The 19,414-nt window shown below is 40.5% G+C and overlaps 2 protein-coding genes across 3 annotated transcripts in view; one reads left to right on the top strand and one right to left on the bottom strand.

The window, feature by feature from the left end:
* The first annotated feature begins 7,043 nt into the window (after positions 1–7,043).
* rex1bd (required for excision 1-B domain containing) lies at positions 7,044–15,166 on the top strand. The gene is made up of 5 exons (XM_034180213.1): positions 7,044–7,179; positions 10,507–10,589; positions 12,749–12,953; positions 14,252–14,340; positions 14,493–15,166. The coding sequence occupies exons 1-5, from the start codon at positions 7,177–7,179 to the stop codon at positions 14,563–14,565; spliced, it is 453 nt and encodes a 150-aa protein (XP_034036104.1). The 5' UTR covers positions 7,044–7,176; the 3' UTR covers positions 14,566–15,166.
* Positions 15,167–16,146: 980 nt separating this feature from the next.
* crlf1b (cytokine receptor-like factor 1b) overlaps positions 16,147–19,414 on the bottom strand; it is a 39,874-nt gene continuing 36,606 nt past the window's right edge. The window contains exons 6-8 of one of the 2 annotated variants that reach the window (XM_034180211.1): positions 18,894–19,056; positions 16,701–16,879; positions 16,147–16,229 (exon numbers count right to left, since the gene is read on the bottom strand). In XM_034180211.1, coding sequence (XP_034036102.1) covers positions 16,206–16,229; positions 16,701–16,879; positions 18,894–19,056 — 366 coding nt within the window. In that variant the 3' untranslated portion in view covers positions 16,147–16,205. Of the gene's footprint in view, positions 16,230–16,696; positions 16,880–18,893; positions 19,057–19,414 lie in introns of both variants that reach the window. The other variant, XM_034180212.1, reaches the window with a different exon arrangement.

Here is a 19,414-nt window from a genome sequence, read left to right on the forward strand (position 1 = left end):
TCCACCTCTTGTATCTGCTGCAGTCAGGTGAAATGTGGACACCTGCTTTGCTTTCTCCAGCCACTGTGGTCCTCAGCATGTGCTGGATCTCATCCACAGAAAGTTCCTTCACAATACAAGTAATATTCCTCATCTGTGTCTCTCTAAGTAACCATTTGTTTGACACACAGTCACTCAGTCTGTTCCCACCAATCATCTGACGTGACCTACAACCAAAAACATGTAGTCCTCTCAATCACACAGTAAAGACAAGGACCCTTCTTCTGCAGTAACCTCATGACTCCATGAAGTCTTCCCAGATGTCTCTCAATATTGAAGGATAATAACTGAGAATTGTTTGTTGTTGTTTTCTTCATCTAAAGCAATAAGAGTGCAGATAAGGAGCTGGCTTGACAATATGTAGACCTGGGTACAAACCCCGTTCATGCTACGTGTCTGTGTCTTTGGACAAAACACTTAATGTGCAACCCCAATTCCAATGAAGTTGGGACGTTGTGTAAAATGTAAATAAAAACAGAATACAATGATTTACAAATCCTCTTCAACTTATATTCAATTGAATACACCACAAAGACAAGAAATTTAATGTTCAAACTGATAAACTTTACTGTTTTTGTGCAAATATTTGCTCATTTTGAAATGGATGCCTGCAATATGTTTCAAAAAAGCTGGGACAGTGGTATGTTTACCACTGTGTTACATCACCTTTCGTTCTAACAACACTCAATAAACATTTGGGAACTGAGGACACTAATTGTTGAAGCTTTGTTAGGTGGAATTCTTTCCCATTCTTGCTTGATGTACAACTTCAGTTGGTCAACAGTCCGGGGTCTCTGTTGTATTTTGCGCTTTGTAATGTGCCACACATTTTGAATGGGTGACAGGTCTGGACTGCAGGCAGTCTCGTACCCGCACTCTTTACTACAAAGCCACGCTGTTGTAATACGTGCAGAATATGGCTTGGCATTGTCTTGCTGAAATAAGCAGGGACGTCCCTGAAAGAGATGTTGCTTGGATGGCAGCATGTGTTTCTCCAAAGCCTGGATGTACCTTTCAGAATTTTTGGTGCCATCACAGATGTGTAAGTTGCCCATGCCATGGGCACTAACACACCCCCATACCATCACAGATGCTGGCTTTTGAACTTTGTGCTGGTAACAATCTGGATGGTCTTTTTCCTCTTTTGTCCAGAGGATACAACATCCATGATTTCCAAAAACAATTTGAAATATGGACACATCAGACCACAGCACACTTTTCCACTTTGTGTCTGTCCATTTCAAATGAACTCGGGCCCAGAGAAGGTTGCGGCGTTTCTGGATGTTGTTGATGTATGGCTTTTGCTTTGCATGGAGATTTAACTTGTATATGTAGCGATGAACTATGTTAACTGACAAAGGTTTTCTGAAGTGTTCTTGAGCCCACACAGTAAGCTGCCAGAACATGTCCTGTGAGGCTTCATCACGGCGTTGCTTTGCGCCATGCGGCTCCGTCCCGACGCACAAATTCCTCCGCTCCTCTTTCCATGACAAAAACTCCTGTAACAGTGGAATGTGCTGTTCATTTCCAAACTGAACGCTTGATCCGGGACGTCGTCTGAGTACCAGAGAAATTGCAGAAGACGTGGACATCAGCACTTTTTCGGCACATTGAGACAGATGTGCGGAGGAATTCGCGCGTCGGGATGGAGCTGCATGGCGCAAAGCAATGCCGTGATGAAGCCTCACAGGACATGTTCTGGCATGTCCAGCTCATCCACAATTTCTCGGATAGTCACACGACTGAAAAGCCACCGAAAGCCATCTGAAAGCCGTCTGAAAGCCGTTCTGTAAGACCAACATGGAGGTGCTTTTGTCCCGCGCCATTTGCGGCTCTGTGGCGCATTCCTCCGCTCCTCTTTCCATGACAAAAACTCCTGTAACAGTGGAATGTGCCGAAGTGCTGATGTCCACATCTTCTGCCATTTCTGTGGTAGTCAGACGACGTCCCGGATCAACACAGCCTTCACTTTGGAAATGATCTGGTCGTTTCAGCCTGTCGATCACCGCTCGGAGTGCGGCGCGCTCTCAGCCGCTGTGGGTGGTCTTTAAACTGGCTGTAACACTCCTTAAAAATTTGATGCAGCAAAGCTCCAAATCGTTCAGACATTTTACTCGCAATAAAAATCCAATGAGGGGGGTGAACCACTGCTTACACAAAGCCTGCTCACAGGCGAATGACGCAACCGACAGGCGTGAAAAAACTCATGCATGCGCACGAAGGTTCAAGCTTGGCTGATGCAATCACACGTGATTAAAATCCATATGGTTTTTGCAAAAAATAAAAAGGTCGGATAGTTTTCTAACAGATCTCGTACATTCTCTTAGTCCACCCAATTGTAAATGGGTGCATGGCCTCAGCTGGAGAAATAGATTCTGATCCACTTGACGTCATGGAGTCCTGAGATAAGCACTGGCCCCAAAGGGCTTCAGTGCTATGTGAGGCTCAATGGGAGAGAACCTGGATTCGATGCCTGTCTGTGTCTTTCTCACCATTGTGTACATTGTCTCAGACTACCATCAGCTGTAAATGCATAGCAGGCGGCCTTGGGTGTCAGAATGGCGTTCTATCTAGGAGGCGTTGTAGACTCTCATCTGACTCACACTATAGAATCCGGGGCTAAACCGTGGCCTCTGGGCCGAGTTGTACTTCTTATTCTAATTGAACATGAGAATTGAGAAAATTTAAGGTAAATATAGAGAGAGAGTGCAAAAGCCTGCAAGATCTGAGGAAAATGTTTTCAAAGTACAAGTTAGCCAAACATGTCTCGCTGATTTTTTAACCTCTGTCAAGGAGGTCACACATACAGAAGCACACTGCATTCACTCACACTCACTCACTCATCTTCAACTGCTTACTCCAGTTAAGGGTCACAGGGGGGCGGGAACCTATCCCAGCAGTCACAGGGTGTGAGGCGGGTTCACTCAGAGAACTGTGTGGCACCTGCTAAAAAAGCCTAGATCCTGAAGGGGTACAGCTGAGGCAACGGAACCGCATACATGTCAACCCCTTTGAGGGTCCACCTGTATAACCAAGTGAGAAAATCCATAAAATCAACACAAAATCCTTATAACCTCCAAATCACACCCAAATCAGTTTTATTACAGTACACACAACCGCATAGTGGTATCACATACAGTGAGGAAAATAAGTATTTGAACACCCTGCGGTTTTGCAAGTTCTCCCACTTAGAAATCATGGAGGGGTCTGAAATTTTCATCTTAGGTGCATGTCCACTGTGAGAGACATAATCTAAAAAAAAAAAAAAAAAAAAAAAAAAAAAAAATCTGGAAATCACAATGTATGATTTTTTTTTAATCATTTATTTGTATGTTACTGCTGCAAATAAGTATTTGAACACCTACCAACCAGCAAGAATTCTGGCTCTCACAGACCTGTTAATTTTTCTTTAAGAAGCCCTCTTATTCTGCACTCTTTACCTGTATTAATTGCACCTGTTTGAACTTGTTACCTGTATAAAAGACGCCTGTTCACACACTCAATCAATCACACTCCAACCTGTCCACCATAGCCAAAACCAAAAGCTGTCTAAGGACACCAGGGACACAAGGCTGGGATGGACTACAGGACAACAGGCAAGCAACTTGGTAGAAGACAACAGCAGTTATGATTATTTATTAGTGTTTCTTTTTATTCACCTCTTTTTGCTCTGTATGCACCACTCTGCATTTAATCATTAGTGATTGATCTTTGCTGTCTTCCACAGCATGTCTTTTTCCTGATTCTCTCCCCTCAGCCCCAATCAGTCCCAGCAGAAGACTGCCCCTCCCTGAGCCTGGTTCTGCTGGAGGTTTCTTCCTGTTAAAAGGGAGTTTTCCTTCCCACTGTCGCCAAGTGCTTGCTCATAGGGTGTCGTTTTGACCGTTGGGGTTTTTCTGTAATTATTGTATGGCTTTTGCCCTACAATATAAAGCGCCTTGGGGTGACTGTTTGTTGTGATTTGGCGCTATATAAATAAAATTGATTTAATTTGATTTGATTTTGATTTGATTAGAAAGTGGAAGAAACACAAGTTGACTGTCAGTCTCCCTCGGTCTGGGATTCCATGCAAGATCTCACTTTGTGGGGTAAGGATGATTCTGAGAAAGCTCAGAACTACACAGGAGGACCTGGTCAATGACCTGAAGAGAGCTGGGACCACAGTCAGAAAGATTACATTAGTAACACATGATGCTGTCATGGTTTAAAATCCTGCAGGGCAGCAAGGTCCCTTTGCTCAAGCCAGCACATGTCCAGGCCCATTTGAAGTTCACCAGTGACCATCTGGATGATCCAGAGGAGGCATGGGAGAAGGTCATGTGGTCAGATGAGACCAGAATAGAGCTTTTTGGAATCAACTCCACTTACCATGTTTAGAGGATGAGAACAACCCCAAGAAAACCATCCCAACTGTGAAGCATGAAAAACTACAGGAAACATTTGACCTCTGTGATTACAAACAAAGGCTACTGTACCAAATATTAACATTGATTTTCACAGGTGTTAAAATACTTATTTGCAGCAGTAACATACAAATAAATTATTAAAAAAATCATACATTGTGATTTCCGGATTTTTTTTTTTTTTAGATTATGTCTCTCACAGTGGACATGCACCTAAGATGAAAATTTTAGACCCCTCCATGATTTCTAAGTGGGAGAACTTGCAAAATCACAGGGTGTTCAAATACTTATTTTCCTCACTGTAACTGGGTTTTTGTCCACATATTATGAGTTGCCACAATGACATTAAAGTCAGGATCATTAGTATCCAATCCAATCCAATCCACTTTATTTATATAGCACATTTAACAACAAAAATGTTCCAAAGTGCTGCACATACAATAGAATCACGACAGATAAAACCCCAGTAGTCAAAAATTTAAAATAAGAAAATTAACAATAAAATTAACTAAAATGTGCAAGATAAATAAATAAATGCATACAGCATACAAAAGATAAAACCAATAAAATCTACCAAAATAAAAACAAAACCAATAAAACAGAGGACCACACAACTCACTCAGTGTTAAAAACCAGAGAATAAAAGTGGGTCTTCAGACAAGACTTTCAGACGAGTATTTCCTCTTCAGTTGAATTTGAAACAATAGAGATCTAGTATTCATGCATCAAGCTGAATTTTATAGAACTGAATGTGTCAAATTTAGTTATTTTTTACAGAAACAAGAACTGTGTGTCACTAGTGGAAATACATTAATAAAATGAAAAATAAATCAAATATAATGAACAAAATAAAACATACCTCAGAACTTCATCAAGTGGATCGACAATTGCCTCGCCAGTGCTGATGTTGCAGATGGGCATGTCGATGATCCTCGACTTCACCCCTGTGTTTATTAGGGATGGGTATCGATAAGATTTTATCGATATCGATTCCACTTATCGATCCAATTCCTTATCAATTCCCTTGATACCTCTTGTGAATTTTTTGTGTACTAAAAGTAGGCTTTACAGCTTTTCTATGTCAGCAGGTCAAAGAGCTTTTTCTTATCGTGCACCCGCTCTGTGGAATGGTGTTCCTGCGCCCGTGAGACAGTTGGAGTCCGTGGACATTTTTAAGTCAAGACTTAAAGCCTATTTTTATTCTTTCTTATGAATAGTTTTTATTTTGTATCTGTTTTATTCTTTTACTTCTGTTTTTAATTATGTATTTGAATTTTTTTAATTTTTATTTATTTATTTTAATTTTTTATGTTGAACTGTTCTATGTGAGGTGCCTTGAGACAGATTTTGTTGTGATTTGGAAGTTGATTCAATTAAAATTGAATTGAAATTGAACAACACTAGATCCTTAAACTTTGGACATAATAAACTCTACATGGTGGATCCTTGATCTCTGGACATAAATAGGAATAAACAAAATCTGTAGTTTTTGTAAAAAGCATTTCCTTTCAGACATTATTGGCATGAATGTGTTTCCATACATCTGAGCTGAGCTTTTGCAGCTGGCTGTGCTGCACGTCAGGATGTAATTTATAAAGAAGACAGCACGTCTCATTTTGGGAGGGAAAAAAAACGTTTTAGTGGATTGTAGTTTCTTGTCTGTAATACAACGTTTGTAAGAGGCGTCATTTTATTTAAAGCGGTGATTCGTTTTGAAGTTATTAATATCAACCGGACTCTGTCTCAGCAGAGAGCCGTGCAGCGTTTGGAGCTGTGCCAACGGAACGGAGGACGATTCTCATTTCTTCACTGCAACAAGACAAGAGTCCCAGTTAGTGACTTTATTCCACACAAAAGTGACTCACGGTATTTTAATGGCTTTGAGAGGGGTTAAGAAGCGGACTTGCCCTTTCTGAAGAGCAGCGAATCAAAGAACCAACAAACTAGTGGATCGAAGCATTGTTTCAATGGCTCACGCTTCAAAGTGGAGTCGCGCTGCAGAAACGGTTGATTACAGTGCCGCTGCATACCAAACCCTGAATATCTGTAAGACTTTATTGGTACGTCCGTATGACTCTGAAACTCGGAAAAATCCATATAATTTATGGACGATCCGTATAGGTTGAAATGTATGGACTCGCCTAAGACTACACCTGTACGCAAACCCAGGCCCCAACCTGTTATCACACGGTCAATGGTGCACCTTTCCAGCTCTCATAATTACGAGATTTTTTCTTTTAGGCCTTAGTCATGGAGGTGACCAAGAACTTGATGGTCACTATGTCAGAGTATGAAATATTGTCTCGCCAGACCTGTTGATAAATTTGAAGATCATCAGGAGGAAATATAACAAAGATGGTGACCTGAGAATGTGCTGATTTGAGGACCCCATGGAAAGATTAATCACAATATAAGGAGTTTGTTCAAAAATCAAGCATTAAATTAAACTTTGAGCGCTCTGTCATTTCGAGTTTTTTTTTTTTTTTTTTTTTAAGCAAAGAAATCAAAGCATACGTTTTTATCTTTGTCAATGTGCAGAAATTCTGGCGTCTTTGCACACTTTTATTTTGAAAAGCAAAAAAGGCACCGGCACAGTGTTGAGTCATTTCCGGGTGCGCCGTCATGCTGATGCTTCTGACAGAAGACAAAACAAACCTATTTCTTTGTTAGAAATATAAAATGTTATTATTGTAAGTTGTAGAAACTCGGAGGCAGTGTTTTCACACAGATTATTATGGTGAGTATCAGGTATTTTAGCCAAAACAAGATTTAAATTCCACGTGCTAAGCGAAAGTAGCTGACGCTAACATCATGATTCCTAATGTGACATTAAAAGAAAACTCCTGAGCTTTTATGTAACGTAACGTATTATATTCACCTTTCCATGAATATAATACATTGTATTACATTATATTATAAGTACACCCAAAGCAAACCCCTCTAATGGCAGATAGTAATATCAGGGATGTTGTCCTTTAAAAGAGCAACAAACAAAAAACTGACGCATGAAAAGAAAAGAGCATATGGAACAAAAACAGAGTAAACAATGGTACTGTACAAAAGCAAAAAGAAAAAAAGGTGTGGAAACTTTGAATTAACAACTTCCAACAACAACAACAACAACAAAAAAAAAAATAAAAAAATCAGAAAATCACAGGTTCAAGTTGCTCCTCTGTGATGGACCTCTAATTTAAGCATAATTTCTGATTGTCACAGATTGTTTGAGACGTATGAATGTTCTGGACTTCATTGCTGTATCTCTGAGGCAGCATGCAAATTCAAAACAAGCTAAACTGGACAAATGATAGTCACTGTTTGGAAAAAATACCTAAAACTCTGACACAGACAACAAATGAGACACAGGGAAAAATGGGTTTCAGTTTCTAAGATCTTTCGATTATTTAAAGCTTTAAAGGTACAGACAGTTGCCCAGTTCCGGATCACCTTTTTTAAAAGTCCCGCTATACAGAGCCATAATGCAACTGAATGTCCTTTATTGGGTATTGTTGTATTGGGTATTTGGATATCTCACTGAAAAAGTCTGGATGGGGTAGCCCTTCTACTTAAAGTGTGAAGCCACATTATGTGTGGTAGAGAAGCTTGAATCTTCGACTGGACTGGGTTGCTTGACGTGAGGACGTTTCGCTTCAAATCAAGCAACCCAGTCCAGTCGAAGATTCAAGCTTCTCTACTATGGAAACCACCTGGACCACTGAGAGCCTACACAGAAACATTATGTGTGGTGCAAATATATGCCGGAAATGGATCACTTTGCCCGGTTCTGGATCACGACACTCTGTCACTTTTGGGGCATTCCTGGCATCTGGCTGGATCCATTCTAATGCAGAATGATACACACTGTGCCTGAGAATGTGTGTCGAACACAAAATTACATAAATTCTACTTATTAAATGAGAATTTACTTAGTTTCCGACCTGTTATAGTCTTCTGAAACAGTTGATAGATGTTTATATAACCAGTGATGCCAGTAACGCGTTACTCTAATCTAACCACTTTTTTAGTAACGGGTTTTGGCAAAACAGGTATCATTGTCATGTTGAGGTGACAGAGGGTTGTTTTTGGCAGCTGGGGAAAGTAACTAAAAAAATAACTAGTAATCTAACTTAGTTACTTTTCCAATTGAGTAATCAGTAAAGTAACTAAGTTACTTTTTAAAGGAGTAATCAGTAATTGGATTACTTTTTCAAAGTAACTGTGGCAACACTGTATATAACTTAAAAACTGGAGCGATGCTAACTCGTTAGCATGTCTGTGGCATTTTCTATGTTAAAGTTAGCATTAAGCTGTCACCTGTCAGCACGTTTGTGTATTTGTGTTCAGTATAATAATTAACGACTTGGCCTTTGTTGATGTAAAAGAGTCAAATGCATTACAGATTGTAATATATTTTTTCATTTATTTTTATTTAGATATTGTAGTTTCACAGTGATCCTCACAGTGAACATCTCAAACTTACCTGGTGACTCCTGGATGTTTACTGTTGAACTGTTTATTTGAAGGTTTATTTTGAGCACAGTGTTTTGTGATCCAGAACATGTTTTGCTTTTTTAAAAAAACACTGAAATGCTTCTTGATAATTTGGTTTGTTTTTATTTGATGTGTGGTTTCCAGCTGATTTTGTCATCTATTATTATTGCCCCAAGGAATTTATTTTCATTAACCCTTTCAATTTACACCTCATCTATCTGTATTTGTACTTGCTCATTCCTTCTGCAGTTTCCAAATAACAGTTTTGTTTTATTTAAGTTTAATGGCAATTTGTTTCGGATATTTACAATTTGTTCATTTCTTCAGTGATTTCCTCCAGCATTTCCTCCAAAACTATCTGCCAAGATAGGAAAACTGCTGCATTGTAGTAAGGGCAAAATAGTACTAGACGAGTGATTTTGAAAAGGGAAAGTTGGGTTTTTTCTCACCAAAATGGGTGCTGCACTCACTACAGTTTATTGTCTGGAATAGACCCTGATTGCATTTCAGAGCTTCTAGAATTCAAAAATTTTCAAGAAGGATAATTTGGGATTTCAGCTTTTTTTTTGCGTTTCACCACTTTCATCCCTGTAAGCCACTACAGGGCGCTGCACCCTTGCACCCTGCTGGTAACGCTGCCGCGTTCATTGCCTGTGCCCTTTTACTGCTGCTTGATGCTAGGTTGTAACGATACAGTAGTTTCTTGTTATGATACATGTATCACAATTTGATTCATGTCACAATACATAATTACATCACTGTTCCTGCTGATTATGTCAAAAGTAATCTGTGAATGTTTTAACTTCAAAGAAAAAATTATTCTGAAGTATAAACTGTGATCCATCATGTTCCTGTTTGTATATTTTCTAAATAATTTGTTGTTTTCTTTTTTGCAGGAAGTCCTTCTTGCCTCTGTGCAGTAGTTGATAGTTCATGGTGTCATAGTCAGTCCCTTTGGCTGCTCCCTTGTTTGGCATGTTTTACGCCAGATGCCCTTTGTGATGCAACTCAACCTTACATGGAGAAATGTGGCAGGTGTGGGATTTGAACCGGGAACCTTCTGCACTGAAACCAAGTGCAATAACCACTAGCCCATTACCGCTGTGGTTCATGGTATCATGATAGTAATAAGATTCGATACAGGTTTCACAATGATTATCACGATTCATGATGCATTGTTACACCCCACTTGACGACGTAGAATTTTTTTTGCTCCCGCAGTATGCATGCAGATCTACGTGTTATCTAGTGACCTGTTGATCCATATTTTCAACTGCTTAACTAGAAGTCTACAGACTGGCAGCCAACCTGTGTCTATTCTATACACACAAATCTTCAACAGCTTGTTTTGTGTAACAAGATCTGTGCCAACACGTCGGCAACAGTCATCATCTGTGTCGCAGTCAGAAACAAGTTTTAAATACATATTTTGTTCTCCATTGCACCACCCTCCTGTTTTTCCTAAATTTTTTAGACTACAAATCTGGCAGGTTGATGCAAAAGTATTACTGGATATCCATTTTGTTTAGTGTTGGCTCTCATTAAGTTTATTTCTTTTTTTTTTTTTGTCTTTTAGGCACCTTCAGACTGTAAAACTCTGATTCAGAGGTTTTACCACCTTCAGTCAGAGCGTCTAGAGACGTACAGACTGTTTGAAGAGTAAGTTTGTATCTAGTAATTTACATTAATTTTGGTTCCTGCACACAGCAGCAACAGGAGAGCCTCCGCAAGAACACAAACCAATTCATGAAGGTTTAGCTTTATGTCACAGTCCTTCATATAGAAGAAAGCAGACCTGTGGTGGGCTTAATGGGAACATTGTTGTTTTTTTCCCATTTCCGTGTCTGTTTAATGATTTGGCTTTGAATAAGGTGAAGGTTCTGTGGTTTAATGAGGCCCAACATGACTCGCAGACTAAAAGCTGTGTTTGAGGTAAAGCAAACCGTTCACATCATTGTGTACTTGGTTTCCCAACAATAAGGCGGGGTGTGACGGCATTATTCTGTGGATGCTTTTCCGCAACAGCCCTGTGAGGAAGGCCACAGGAATAATAAAGCAAAATGAAGGGAAGTTATGGAGGAAAACTTTATGAAATACGCATGATGCCCTGTCCCAGTCCCTCATTTTATTTATTTTTTTAACCACATACTGAGTGACACACTCGCTTGTCAAACACATTTTTAACAGAGTCTTTCTGGGATAGATATTACATTCTGGAACAACATATTGCTTGACTGCTTGAGACTTGGATGTATTTATCACTATGAGGATAAAGTTTGCATCCTAACTTCCTCTCAGTTGCTGGTTAACTTACTCAACGTTTGACCTGCTTACTTTTGACAAATACTGTGCCTGTCTCTGTGGTGCAGGCCCATTGGTGCTGTAAGCTCAGGGTGCAGGTTGCTTCACTCCTGGGATGCATTCAAATTTCATGGCTATATGGCTTCACCTGTTGGCATGTAACAGTCTGGAGTCTAGACCCTCAATATGAGACGACTTGTTTGTTTTTTCATCACATGTATTTCCTGTACTGTATCTAGTATTCGGACCAGTGTGGTAATGTCCTGGAGTGAGCCAGTCAGAGGTCACATTGCCTGTGACTAGCAGAACATGCATAGGTACAATGGACAATGAGCAAGTCAGGGAATGAGTGAGTGACTTTGCAGAGTTTCCATCCATAACTTAAAAACTACATTTTCAGTTTTGAAATTTTGAATCTGACAGATACAGATGAGAACCAGTGAACCTCCTGTTTTGGTCTATGTTGGCATGTTTTTTAACATAATGTGTAGTTATTCTTTAATATATTACGGTATCTGTGCATGGGAAAGCCCTGGGCCCAGTCCTGCATATTTTAATAAAATGTGTGATTTCATCACAGATAACTCGCTTGTTTAGTGCCAGAACTGCTCCGCTTTGTGTGCAACTCTTGTACAGAAAAATCTCAAATTGATATATTTGTCATGTGACTGTTATTGATTTAAAAACAAAAAAAAACATTGCGTCTACCATTAATGGGGAAAAAAAAAAGATATTGTGGGTCGCTTGGTACATTTACAGAACTTGGGAAGGACCTGTGCTCACTGATGACATCACAGGTACGACGCAGAAATGGCGAGAAAAACCTTGTGAAAAGTCATTACTTTTTGCTTTTTACTATGTGTGGGGGTCATGAAATTAATTTAGGGTGGGTGTTTAATCAACTTTCATTAAAAAAAAGGGGGTCCTTGTGGAATGTTGGCACAGTGGGACACATCTGGGTTTGTTCAGGTATGTTGTGAAGTCTGTCTGATGTTTAGGTTTGATTAATGAAGGCTCGTTGCCAACTGTAGGCCACTATTGCTTGTGGATTACACATGAAAGCTGGCATTCATTCACATTAATAACATCACCTTACAGAGTTCAAAAAGTTTTGAGGAACAAGGAAAATTTGTTAAGACCAAATGTTGGAAGGTGACGGAGACGTTTCCTAGCGGCCAAACATGCACATACGGGAGGAACAGCGTTTTTACTTACATCATCAAATATTTAGTCTTTTCTGTTCACTGTTAATCCACAATGGCTTTTTCAGATGTTCTACCACTTTGATATAAAACAGTGTGATGAAGCCAAAAATGGTTAAATACCGTTACTTGAAGAAAAACAAATATGTTGAGGTTACTGCATGCAGCTGTGTACTTTTATATGTTCAGGTTTTGTCTCATGTCCAGCAGTGTTAGTTCTTTATTCCAGGCCCACAAACATACAAATCTAATTTGTAAGTCTCATAAATCTGCTCTTGGCTGTAAGTGTGTTTTTTGCTTTGGATTGGCTTCTAGAGGGCACGAGGCCTACTTAAGGACGGGACCTCATTACGACTTTGAGCGCTACAGGCAGCTGGTCCACGAGATAACACAAGCCTTCTGTGGCATCTCCAAAGAAGTTCTGGAGATCAAAGGGAAGCTGCACCACAGCTTTGACAGGCCAGACCTCTCTGAGCACATTGAGAAGCTGCAGAGCAAAGAGAAGGACAAGCTTCAGCTGGTACCAAACAATACCTGTGTTTGTCTTTTCTGTGGCTCCGGAAGCACAGCATGTATACGAGGAAATGGTTTTGCAAGCTGTTATAAGAAGCTGTTTTTTTTTATTATTTATGCGTTTGTATTCTAGGGTTTGTTGTGTGAGTGGAGTTAGTCACCAGTTTTATTTTTTTTAAGGAAAAGTTTACTTTTGTACAGGCTTAATTGTGTAAAATCATGATTAGTAATCAATCACCCAAGTGCTCTACTTTAATGATTTTTTTTCTTTTTTTAAACTGTGACCAAACAAACCAGTTGAATGCTTAAAATGGCAACAGAATCAGTTATTAAATCATCAGTGTTAGTGGAACTTTAATGTCTTAACGTCAAATAAGTGGTTTAAATATCAATACTGTATTTATCTGGGGTCAGTTTGTGGCAGTTGTAGCACATGTTAAGGAGTTCCCATATTAATTTAGTAACACCAGCGGTATATGTTGAAAATAATCATAAAATGCACAATAATGTTAATCCCAGCACTCTTTAGTTTCAGCGGTTGGAAAAAAATTTACATTTGTTTGAGTTTCTTAAAGTTAAAATTTGACATTTGAATTTGTTTCAAGTTCTGCGGACCCTATTGGCATCCAGGTATCAACTTCAGTTTTTTTAAACAATTCATTTCATTTGGCAGCTTGATTGTCAAAACTGTTTTATTGTGACTTAGGCTACAGAAAAGTGGTCTTATTTTTCAGCACAAGTCCTCTCCCAAAACAGGGATTAAGATGTTTAAATGCATTCACCTCAGCCAATTTAAGCAGCTTGTTGATGGTTCGGAAGAAACTGACACTTGAGCTAATAAACAAATAGTTAATATGTTCACAGCACTCAAATCTTGTTGAGACAATTCTACTTTTTCACCAGAGGGAGGCGTGATTCACTTGGACATTTGGCACATTCATGTTTAAAAGTCAGCATATATATATACTGTGTGTGTATAGATTTTATTTTTTACATTATATGTTGCTTTTAAGGTGTGTGTGCGCGTGTGCGTTGCCCAGTGCAGCGTGCACTCTCATGTTTTGTAAGTGCTTCTGTTTCCAATCAGTGATGTGAAAGCTGCAGTCTGTGACTGATCACGAGCGGGCTGGTGTTAAAACTTTACGACTTCGGTGCTTCCTGCATTCTTGAACCATCCAGACTTTGGGCATCTGGTGGTCAGGGTGCAAGTTTCAGCTCATTTCAGCCAGCAGTGTTTCAGTGCATCCTCTGGCCTTCTGCTCACTGGTTTCCATAAATCTTATCTGATCTGCTTTTTTTTCACAGACAGCCAGGCTGCAGCTGGCCAGGCAGCAGGCTCAGGATCACCCAGAGGACGAAGGCTGTCGAGAAAAGATTCAGGAGATCAAGCAGGAGTAAGAGCTGTTCTTACCCCCCCGCACCTGTGCTGTGTTCCCTCCCCGCCGAGCAAACCGCTGCACAGCAGCTCATGTGCTTCCTGCGGCGTCCTCATTTCTTACTGCTCTAACATGACGTGGTTCCTGTCCTCTCTTCTCCCCCTGTGCAGCATCATCAAGAATAGAGAGGCTCTGAGTGACATCATGCAGGATTTTAAATATGACTCAGAGGAGTGTGATTGACAAGTGGCTCCCAGAAGACCTGCAGGCATCCACTCAGGTTGCTGGGCGGCAGACTGACATTTCTACTCAATTCTGATGGATTTTCCTTCTGGCACCTTTCAGCCACACCTGTGTCTCCTCCTCTGGCTCCAGCCTGCAGCTTGATTACATGTTCTTTGTAAATATCGACCTCTCAAAGACGATCTGCATATGTTCAAACTTGTAAAATAGTAAATTTAAACATGATGAGAAAATTGGTCTTTAATTATGTGGTGCTTTCAGAAAAATACTGCACAAAAATCAAAATATCTGACAGAATAATGTGTTCAAACACAGGGCCGTGTACACATTTTACAAAGTACACATCGTACTGACATCTCCATTACTGCCATTACACTGTGCCGAGGTTTTCTGCACAGTTGAATGTGTTCAGTTGTACAGATGTTTCCATTCCAACAAAAAACATACATTTGATACATTTCATTATGAAATAAATGAGCAACTGATAATCATGAAAATACAAGCTGATTTTCTTACAGTTTGCAGAATACACCAAAGTGTAATACTGAACAGCCTGGTTTTCATTATTTATTAAAAAAGGGGTCTAAGTATGTTTAAATCATCTGAAACCTTTGTGTCTTATTTCAATAACGCTAACAGGCTTTTTATGTATTTAATTTTTTTAATTAAATGGTTTGTCATCACTCATCAGCTGCCTTGAAGCTGTGCACAGGTGGTCTCTGTTTAGTATCTACGTCATGAGACCGGCTCAGTGGGCCGGTGTTCTGTTGAGATGTGCATCTCGTTGCATAAATCGATAGTTCCGCGTCCCGACAATATTGTGCTGTAACTACAGCGTGCACATGCAAATTTTAACTTCTTAAAATTGAAAAGACACAACGCTGTTATAATTTCATTCCTTGGTCGCTTGGTCGGGGAGTTCAACGTGGTAAAGTGAGGCATGTCAACCCAACAGGGGTGGGGGGTGAAAGTCTGGGTAGAGAAAACCGCATGCGCAGTTGCATGGAGGGCTGGTCTCTCGACAGGAATGACATCTCATCAGAACACCAGTGGGCACTGTGACATGCCCATAGACCCTCTGTGGGCTGGCCTCACAGGACAAACACAAATATACCTCTGTGACGTATGTCACAGGAGCCTAAAATGAACTGTTTCTGGCCAAAATGTTGCTGACAGCAGCAGAGGATTTATATGCACACAGATTTTTGTAGGATTTTCAGTTAACATCAGCCACCAGGCATACAAAAAACTTCTGTATAACCCCTTATTTATTTAACAGTCATTATAGTTTTGTCGATTTGACTGCTTTTTGCTTCTTACAGAAGTGTTTTTCTTTTCTTGTTTCTGCACCAATAACACCTGATCAAATTCCTTGTATGTGTGAACTTGGCAATAAATTTGAGTCTGATTCTGTCAGTATGTGTTCACAGAAACTGAAAAATCATTTATGTGTAATCTACATTTAACTGATACGGATGGTGATAGTGGTAGAAACGTGTTGCACCGTCTCACTTCAGTCATCTTGCTGGTAACTTTGAGACATGAGGCCCAAACCCTGCGGAATGGGGGGGGGGTCTGGGATCCTCGGGGCCGATGTCCATTTGTGTTTCATCATCTGTTTTTGGACAGCTGCGGCTGTGCTACGAATTATCGTCTTGCAGCTTCTGAAAAGACAAAAGCAAATGACTTCTGGGACGATTGAGTCAACGTCACCGTGACTGAAGGTTCACTCTCTCTCTCTCCAGCTTCCTGCCCTTTCTCTCTGGATAATCAATGGTGACATGAGTCAGCCCACAGAATATGTCCTCTAAAGGCGGAACAGGCTGCTCAGAACAGAGTCAGGTGGCGTGAAGGGGTTTTTTGTGGGTGAAGGACGTATCTGGTGGATTTGAACTCCTAACAAAGCCGGGCACACAGACGGTGGCTTTCTTCGCATTTGGCCTAAGTTAAGTTTGTGAAAGGAGCTCCTTGTGCCAAAACAACAGAAGGAGCACATTACACACCCAGCTCCCTTTGTTGTGGTCATGGGCTGAAGATCACGAGAACATTTTCTGGATCAGAAAAGTGCACATTTACCTGCTCAGATAAGCGGCCCCACACGGGTTTTGAATGCGTGGATAATGAAGTGTACCTACCTGGTTGCGGGTTTTATGTGGTTTCTGCAGCCAAACCCTCCACTGATCATACAGTTTGATTGACATGCCGCTGCAGCCATACGCATGTTTGCGGACCCAGCCGAAAAACTGCTTCAGCTCCCGCCGCAGGGTGCAGTTCTTCTCGCTGGGTTTGGGGTCACATCCCGTCTGCAGCCGGCCTGGGTGGGGACAAGCACACCTTATGACTAGTGTGGTTCTCTTTGTAACATTTTACAGTCTGTACAGGACATTTGTCTCCGTTCCCTCGGGGGCAAAGTGCAACACGCAGTGTGATTTACTGCCAATGTCTGCTACACTTACAGAGTGCCAATTTGCGCTACATATGCAATATTTGTATTTTACCTTTATTACCTCCACCAACAAAGTTGGAGGAAATTCTGTTTTGCCCCTCTGTGAACAGCCTGTAACCTACACTTTTTCTTATGTCATTATGAAATTTTTACTGAACATTAATATCCTGATAGGCAAGAAGTGATTCAGTCTTCAAGGTCAAAGTCACGAAAAATCTAACATTGCAAGAATTTTCAAAAATTCCTGTCAAAAAAGATCAAGTTTCTTTCATATTTGAGAGTGTTATGTAGGATGGTATCCTTTATCAACGGACAAAGCTTGATCTGGATCAGATCCAGATTACAGATTTTGTGGCCATTTAAATTTAACACTGAAAACCCCATTTAACGTATATTTTACAACATTAAATCTTAATAAAAAGTGCCTCAGTCACTGTCATTTTTCTGTTCTGGATTTACCTACACCTACAAAACTGGATGAAGGTTCCAATTTTATGCCTGTTTATTTTCCAGTTATCAGTCAGAAACCAAGTGCCAAAAAGCAGCGACACATTGTGCACAGCAGAGATAAGCAATGTTCTGTGAAAATTATCTGAAAAAGAATTCAGAAAGCAGAAAAAATCCCTGGGGAAAAAAAAAACGGCTTCAAGTGCATGAACTAAATACATCTGCCAGACATTTGATCATATCTAATTTATCTTATGAAAAGTCACTTCTAACAGGACTTTAACCTTGAACATTTTTACCAAGGTAAAACTTTGTGGAGTTGGAAACTGGTGTCAGCGGAGGTTTGCGTTGTATGAACTCGGTGCTCTAGTTTTTATTGGTGTTTCTTTAGTGCTTTAATTCCTGGGAAAGTGTTATATAAATAAAATTCTTAATAATAATAATGGACACATGATTTTCCTGCATATATATGTATATATAAGTTGCAGGACCTCCCAAACTAGTAAAAAAAAAAGACAGTTCTGAAAATATAATAGTTCTAAAATACGTATAAAACTAAATGCAGTGTATTTTGTATTTCTTCAGCACTTTTAAACCACACGCTCCCAGGACGTGTCAGGTGCATGCTGGGGGATTAAGATCTTTGCACAAGCGTACCTTAGTGACAGTAATGTAAGTAACATCTGCTGATCTCCTGTGTGGTCAGGGGATTGAACCGTTGACCCTTTGGCCATAAGGTTCACTCTAATTTTATTGTGGGGGAAAAAGCTTCTGGAACAAAGCAGCTGCTCAGCAAACCTTTACAATGATTAACTTAGCTTCACTTCAATAATAGTTTTGGTTCTCATCTCCTCGGGTTGCCAGTTCTCTGATGGTTACCGAAAGTCAAACATCTGCCACAATCAGTTGTTGTCAAACGGTGGCAGCTGATAAGGACTTCCTCCCTCTGTGACCTATGCAGCTCATTATCTGCTTCTCCTGGTCACAAACCTGCTTCCACTCAAACTTTCCAGACTGTGTGTGGAGCCGACACAAAACCAGCATTTTAACTTGATCAATCTTTGAAGCCGACAACAAAAACCTATCAAACGTCCCTCTGGCTCTCTGCAGTTCCTCTAATCATCTACTCAGATCTCTGCCAAGGTATTTAGCTGACTGAAGTTTGCTTTCTCTTGGGTCACATGCGGTTTGGATCTGTGGGTTCAGGATATTGAATCTGGACATGGATTGGGTTTTTTTTCCTCCTATGGTTAACAAAAGGTTGATTATTAAAAGTTTAAGATATTCGAGGATCAGTGTTGAGTCTTGGAGGAGATGCAGCACAGTCCATCCATTTGATGATTTTTACACTTTTCATTGTTACCGGTATGCTGCAGGGTGCATAAAATAAGTAACACTGAGACGCGCCACAGTGTGTCTGCTGAGTGTTTCCTACTGGGTGTGGAGGCTGCCATCGCGTGGCTCCATTCGCTCCAGATGCCGGCCTTCCTGGAGCCGTAGATCCCCACAGGGTTGCACCGCACCTGCACAAAATAGACAGCGCCCGGCTGGAGGCCTCCCAGACGGCACGACGTCTGGTTGCCAACATCGTCCCTCACCTGGAAGAGACGCGCACACACACGCACACAGATCTGGAGCTTCTTTATCCCTTTAGGTCAACCCCAGTACCTTCACAGGAGTACCACTGCTGTACTCAAAGGTACATTTGGGCAATTCTATGGTAACGGAATTACAACAGCAGAAAAATCTGGACATATGGCATCTAACCATGACAGATTAGCTCAGATTGTAATTCCGTTACCGTAGAATTGCCCATTTGTCAGAAAGGTATGCTATAAGGTACAGAAATGCACCTGAAGGTGGTAACTATGGTCCACTGTTCACATGTTCAGCGGTACCGTGTTATCCTGTTCGTACCCTACCAGTGTGCAGCCAGAGTGAAAAATCACTGTTCAC

Source organism: Thalassophryne amazonica, chromosome 10, assembly GCF_902500255.1.
Source record: "Thalassophryne amazonica chromosome 10, fThaAma1.1, whole genome shotgun sequence".
Lineage (NCBI taxonomy): Eukaryota > Metazoa > Chordata > Actinopteri > Batrachoidiformes > Batrachoididae > Thalassophryne > Thalassophryne amazonica.